Consider the following 7,114-nt stretch of genomic DNA (forward strand, 5'->3'; position numbering starts at 1 on the left):
AGGCTTTTGACCGGGTTGTGTGGTTTTTCTTAGTTCAATGTATAACAATATTTATACCCAGCCTTAATTTTCAGTGGTATATTTCTGATCTACATGACTAATGTTATAAAGTTGGAAAGAAGAATGTACCAGGCATACCCAATGTTTCCTCTATTATTTGCTTTTATAACAGGATACATCAGAAAGTGTTGTTCTAAGCTGATGCCATTATGCTTTATTTAACACGGTCATGTAAATCTATGTGATCATCACAGTCCTTGGGCCCGGGTGTCCCTACACAGTCCTCACACCAAGGCCACCACCCAGCAGCTCACCTGACACAGTTGAGAAGGGAGCCAGTGAAGCTCTATCTTGCAAAGGCCCCACCCACAAAACTCCTTACTGGGGGAGATATCCAGCTGACCAATTGTCTGGGATGCTCTATCTAAACCAGAAAGAGGCACAGATGTTGTCTGAGGAACTAGATTAATTCCTAGCTGTCTGCTACTGTGGACCCTACCTACTTGCCTGAGCCCTGCCTTTCTGCCTGTTCCTGGTTCCTGTCATCTTTATACAAGATCCCTCTCTATTCCTCCCTTCCTGACTCATTCCAGGTCCCTACACATGACTACAGCTCTGACCTTTGACTTGGCACCTGACTCTGACCCCAGTTCTGGTTCCACGTGCCTGACTCTAACCATTAGACATGAACACTCACACTCCAGCCCCTATAATCTATCATCGAGGATGTCTGCATTCTAGATTAATTTTCTATGTTTTAGGAAACAAAATTAACTACACAAAACAGAAATACTGCTGATTGGACTCTCCCAAAATAGGATACTGCATTTACAATCTTTGGGTCTTTGGGAGGAAATTAAATACCCAGGGACACCAGTTACAGATAATATTGAAGGATTATGTAAAACTAATTTAAAAACTATTACTAAACTCCTCCATAGTGAAGCAATAATCTGGAATAAATTATATATCAGTTGATTAGGGCAGAGAACTGCTGTCCATATGAATCATTTACCCAGCAACTTTTTAAATTATACTTATCGTCTGTAAAAATCTCTAATACCTTCTTTCTGAATTTTGACCAAACAGAGTTATTATTTTTATGGACCTTTAAATACCTCCAGATAAATTATTAAACTATTTCAATTTCTTTCTGAAGAATGTTAACAGGATGATCCAATTTGAAAAGATATTGTTAGGCAGCCATTTTAAATAATGGCTGCAATGTCATTCCGGAGGCTGAAGAGAAGATTGTACACCTAAAAGGACAGTGACATCTGTCATGGATCCACAGGGTCTGGTTTATGCCCCAGCAATAACCAGTCCCTTGACAGTGACCCTTTTAATATGCCAAACCCCAAGGGTTCACACAGTTCCTCAGGAGCAGGCCCATGGCCTCCAAAACGCTGAGACTGAGCCTTCGGGCACCAGTGATCACTGTGCCTCTCTGTAGCAAATCCAGGCAAGACAGACTCTGATGGAAGGCTTGCACTGTCCATCTTCAGGGCAAAAGGCTTTCAGTGAATATTTTCAGCAACAGCAGGCAGACATTTCAAAACAAGGTAATAATGTATGAGTCACTTGGCACACAGCATATGGAAGTCCTTAGGTTGCAAAGAGTGGCAAAGATTAAGACATAGTCCATCCTGGCCCAGCCAGTGCAAGCTGGCTCTGGCTCTCTCCCTGATCCTCAGTCCCAGGTAAGAGCTGTGTGTCTCTCCGAAGGGCAGCCCTTATTCCAGTCACTTGATACCTTTCTCCTTTCTTCTCCACCTGAGTTCACATGTTCTGCCTAACAAGGTTTCCTGCTGTTAGATGTCAATTTTTCAGTCCTTGCGCGGGGGTGGGGGGGGGGGAGAGGTCTCATGGTCTTTCTGGAGCCTCTGTTTATCTCGGTCAGTTTCAACCAGTTCTTTTATGACCCATACAGCTAGGAGACAAACATCTCATGTCTCCTACTCTGTTCCAAGTCCCTTTTGTATCCACTGGGTAACAATGCTAACTACAGAAGGAAACTGAAACACATGAAAATATTACAGAAAATGCCATTTGTCACAACATAATTTTCAGAAATTATTCACAAACAGGAGTTTTCTTAACAAAAGTACAGCAGTTCAGCAATTCAGACACTGTCTGAAAGTAAAAGAGAAGGATTTGGGGTACTTTTTAATTTAGCAGATTCTTCAAATGAGAGTTACAGTCAGTGACTGTAGAAAGACCCTTCCAAAAGTGCTTGTTTTCTATTGATTTAAAAGAAAAAATCCCTTTTCATTTAGGAGCATTTTTTACAAAGCATGCCTCACCCAAATCTAGCAGTGTTGCCTCATGGCCTGAACGCTTCAGTTTGTACTTTTAATATAAATACATTTTTTGATACAATCTATATAAACTTAAAAATGAATGTTCTCTCATCTAGGGTCAGTTTTTAGTACCTACCCTGAATGGAAGGAGTAAGAGTACAATTTCCCTTTAATTTATAAAATCACAGTTTTCTTTCCTAAAACTTTCCATTGTCTCTTTTCAGCACCAAAATCCCATAAAGTTTTTAAATGACTTTCTATACTTATAAATATAATTACATTTTCATGATCTTCATATTACAGCCACTTGCAACCTCTCCAGCAAATTAATATTCAGACAATTTTTTTCTCTCGCATTCCATGTTTTTTTCACTTCATAACTCCATTGATCTCAGGAATAAATGAGAAGAAGATCAGGATTATTATTATGACCAGTATATACCGATTACCAAGGGAAACAAGTGGAAATTTCGGGAGCATAATCCTAATATCTGAAATCATTTGAATTCCTTCAAATATAAAGTCACAATATTTAATCTTCTTTCTGAAATAAATTACACCGCAAGAAATAATTACTTTTATAGCAACATATTTTAAAAGTCAATATTTGTTTAAAAGTCAGCCAATGCTTGGCTCACATTTGCTTTGTTTGCATCTCCTATTACCAGCTCCAAACAAGAAAATAAACTGTAATTTAAAGCTGTTTCTTCCCTTGGCATTTCTCTGCTGAAATTGTCTAGCACTCTAAACTGTGCAACATGTTTAAAGTTTATGTAGAAGTAGAAAATTGTTGAGCTGCTAATATTATGCAATGGAAGATAACTTTAGAACAATAATCTTATTATTATTACTACTGCTTCTTTGAAGATGCAATTGTCAACCACAAATCTCTACAGCTCGATATGATTTTTCGGTAACTGTGTCAACATTTCAATTTCCTATCAATTGTGACTAACAGTAACTGATACAATATCTACTCATGTTTAAAGCTAAAGTATACATAATAATTCATCAGAAAAACAACTTAGGGCATTGTTCTCACCAAAAATATTTCAGCTATTTACCTTTCCCCCATTAAAATGTTCACTGAATCAACTCAATTAAATAAATTAGTCGAGCGAGGTGGAATGAAAAATAGGTGATATTGAAAGGATTAGGACTGTTGAGAGAGGAGATGAGTGGTTGGGGACATGAAAGAACCATACAATATAATGAATTATGCAAACAAATATCTGTGAAAAATTCTGGTTTATCACTTATCATAATACAAGAACAAAAGAACATCCAATGAAACTGAGGAGGAACCAATTTAAAATTGATAAAATAAAACACATTTTAGCCATACATTATCGACTTGTGGAACTCACTGCCTCTAGACACTGAAGAGATCAACAGTTTCTTGAGAAACAATCAAAGATGGAAGGTGTGTCTAGATAATTCAAAATTACAATTAGTTTAGAAAGAATAAAATACCACTAAAAGCTACAAAAATCTAATCTTCCATAACATAAATCAACATCTATGTGTCAGGGGTTCACTTATAGGCCAGGTTTCCACATAATTGCCCATTAGGGAGCTCTCTGAACCTTCCTCAGAAGTATCTCTAACTGGTCACCTTCGGAGGAGAGAAGAACAACCACTTTCATCCACTATATATATTATTACTATTATTTCTTACTCAGAAATAATTACCACTCTCATTAATAATGTTGAAACTGTCCTCCTAAATTTAATGGAGCGAAAAAGTGGCTTATAAAGAAATACAGGTTAGTTTAATTTCTTCAGATGCATTAAGGAATTTTTTTTATTAAAAAGATATAGAAGAAATTCATGAAACTCACCTGGCCAGACGCATTTGGTGTGAGAATCTGCCCCTTCCCTGCCTCTCCATTTTCCCAGGAGTGCGGAAAGTTGGGGCTGAAAACCATGAGGTCATTCTTGGCGGTGCCTTCCCCTATACACAAGTTCCGACTCTGGCGCTGGGAATAGGACCAACTCCCCACTTCGCTCGCACACACCACGGTGGCTTTCCCAGGCCCGCACATCACTTCCGGACCCGGGTGGCATCTCAGGCCAACGTACACGACAATCACCAGCACAAACAGCCCGGACACCGAGCAAATGGCGATCATTAAAGACACGTCAGTGTCAACCAAGGGCCCTTCGCTCCCGCCCCTTTGCCTCGAGTCCCATTTCACAGCCTGGGGACTCTCCACCAGGGACAGGCTGACAGTGGCTGTCGCTGACAGCACCGGTTCCCCATGGTCCTTCACCAGGATCACGAGTCTCTGGCTGGGGCCGTCCGCCTCCTCCAAGGCCCGCGTGGTGCTGATCTCCCCGCTGTACACACCCACCCGGAAAGGCCCCGCAGCCCTGGGCTCCTGCACTTCGTAGCGAAGCCACGCGTTGTAGCCGGAATCCGCATCCACCGCTCGGATCTTGCCCACCACGTGCCCTGCGCCGGCCGACAGCGGAACCAGCTCGGGCCCTGGCGAGCCGCGGCCGGAGCCAGCCGGGGACACTGCGGGCGCGTTGTCATTTTCATCCAGGACAAAGAGCTGCACAGTCACGTTCCCGCACAACGACGGGAACCCGGCGTCCCTCGCGCTCACCTGGAACTGCAGCACTTGCAGCTCCTCGTAGTCAAAGGGCTGCAGGGCATAGATGTGCCCGCTCTCCGAGTGCACCGAGATGTAGCTGGACAGGGGCTGCTCTCCCACACTCCGCTCCACCACCGAGTAGCTCACAAAGGCGTTTTCCCTCAGGTCCGGGTCCGAGGCCGACACGGTGAAGAGATGGGCCCCGGGCGGGTTGTTTTCCTTCACAAACACCCTGTAAACGGGCTGAGGGAAAGCGGGAGCGTTATCGTTCACATCCGCGATCGGCACCAAAATGCTGCTGCTGGCCGAGAGAGACGGGGCCCCTTCGTCTCTGGCTGTCACCAGGATCTTATATTCAGACACTCGCTCCCGATCCACGGCCTCCGCCAGCACCAGCGAGTGATAATTCTTAAAGGTGGAGACGAGCTGAAAGGGCAGGTTCGGGGGGATGGAGCAGGTGACTTTGCCGTTGTCTCCCGAGTCCCGGTCAGAGACGCTAATAAGAGCCACCACTGTCCCCGGGGGAGCGTCCTCCGGAACCGGCAGAGAAAGGGAAGTCACGGCCAGCTCGGGGGCGTTATCGTTCACATCTAAAACATGTAGTAAAACACTGCACTGTCCCGTCATTGGCTGGTGACCTTTATCTTGAGCTTCAACTCGAATTTCATATAACTCAACGTGCTCGTAATCCAGGTCTCCTTTCACCCTGATTTCACCGGTATCTGAATTTAGGTTAAACGCCGCTCTTACAATGGGAGGCACAAAATTACCAAACGAATACGAAATGTTCTTGTTAGTCCCTTCATCCAAATCGGTGGCGTTAAGTTTGATTACTAATGTCCCTTTAGCTGTATTTTCTAACACAGTTACTTCATAAACTGACTGATTAAATACAGGCGCGTTATCATTGGCATCCAGCACAGTGATCACCAGCTGAACTGTGCCCGTGAGCTCCGGTTTGCCCCCATCAGTGGCGGTGAGTAATAAAATATGCTCAGTGGTTTCCTCTCTATCCAGAGCTTTCTTTAACCCAAGCTCTGCTAATTTATTATGGTCATTTCTCACTTGTACATCTAAAGTAAAATATTCATTAGAGCTGAGTTTATAGGTTAGCAGAGAGTTTGTACCAATATCTGCGTCAGAAGCGCCCTCTAGTGGGAAACGCGAACCCGGCAGTCTTGATTCTGATATAGACAGATTTAATTCATTTATTGAGAAAACAGGAGCATTGTCATTTATATCCTGTATCTCCACTTCTACGTGAAATATCCTCAGGGGTTTGTCCACTATCATCTCCAGGTCAATGGCGCACAGGGGGCTCTGGCCGCACAGCTCTTCCCTGTCTACTCGCGAATTAACAAACAAAACGCCGTTCTGCACATTTACCTCAAAATAGTCTCTCCTGCTGTTGGAGACCATCCGGAACATCCGAGGCACCAGCTCCGCCACCTCCAGCCCCAGGTCCTGGGCCAGGCGGCCCACAAAGGTGCCGTGTTTGGATTCCTCCGGCACGGAATAACGGACCTGGCCGCTGCCCACCTCCCAGGCCGTGTGTAACAGAACCAACCGCAGCAGCTGCCTGGTTACCAGGGAGTCTCGCCGGAAAACTGCCATCGCGGACGCCGATTTCTTCGAATATACAGCCAATTCATACAAAATGTGTAAGCCTCTGGAAATTGGTATTTTAATTCCAATGCCACGATGTTTGCAGTCCTCTTGAACCCCTGATTGACTGCGTATTCAGTAAAAAGAGGAGCGGTTTTGATTTTTTGCCTTACAATTTCTTTGTAGGTGGAGAGCGACATCATGTGGCTGGTTGTGTGCATTACATTTTTTCCCTCATACAGAAAACAGCTTCTTTGCTTCACAATTGTGATCTTCCGTTTATTTCCTTTTATGCCTTTTTTGGGGGGGAGGGGGTAGAATTAAAAGGTGAATACTTGACAGATACATTATGGGCTCTGAAAATTAAAGTGAAATTCATTTTCTTCATCACTAACGACAACAAAAGTTCTACGGGGAAGGCAGGTTATATTTAGTTGTAGAAGTGACCTGACACCATATCAATGTAAACCTTTGAACATTAATCAAATCGTTAAACTGTTGTTTCTAACCAAAGCACCTGCCACTTCACTGGGCCGGGATAGCAAGAGCTGATGTGACAAATGATCCTTTTGAAGATGGAAGCTGGGATTTTGGTGAGATTTTATTGCC

General features: G+C 43.5%; 1 protein-coding gene across 1 annotated transcript; it reads right to left on the reverse strand.

Annotated features, from left to right (window-relative positions):
* Positions 1–1,208: 1,208 nt before the first annotated feature.
* LOC135882956 (protocadherin alpha-8-like) lies at positions 1,209–6,514 on the reverse strand. The gene is made up of 2 exons (XM_065409979.1): positions 4,142–6,514; positions 1,209–1,259 (listed from the first exon to the last, which is right to left on the reverse strand). Exons 1-2 carry the CDS (start codon positions 6,512–6,514, stop codon positions 1,209–1,211), a joined length of 2,424 nt encoding a protein of 807 aa, XP_065266051.1.
* Between the last annotated feature and the right edge of the window lie 600 nt (positions 6,515–7,114).

Source organism: Emys orbicularis, chromosome 8 (genome assembly GCF_028017835.1).
Source record: "Emys orbicularis isolate rEmyOrb1 chromosome 8, rEmyOrb1.hap1, whole genome shotgun sequence".
NCBI lineage: Eukaryota > Metazoa > Chordata > Testudines > Emydidae > Emys > Emys orbicularis.

Bases quoted from the DNA above. Each gene is read 5' to 3' on its own strand.
- LOC135882956 (XM_065409979.1), bottom strand. From the start codon at position 6,514: ATGGCAGTTTTCCGGCGAGACTCCCTGGTAACCAGGCAGCTGCTGCGG. The intron at 1,260-4,141 runs GTGAGTTTCATG...CTGTCCTTTTAG, and splicing joins CACCAAATGCGTCTGGCCAG to GTGTACAATCTTCTCTTCAG.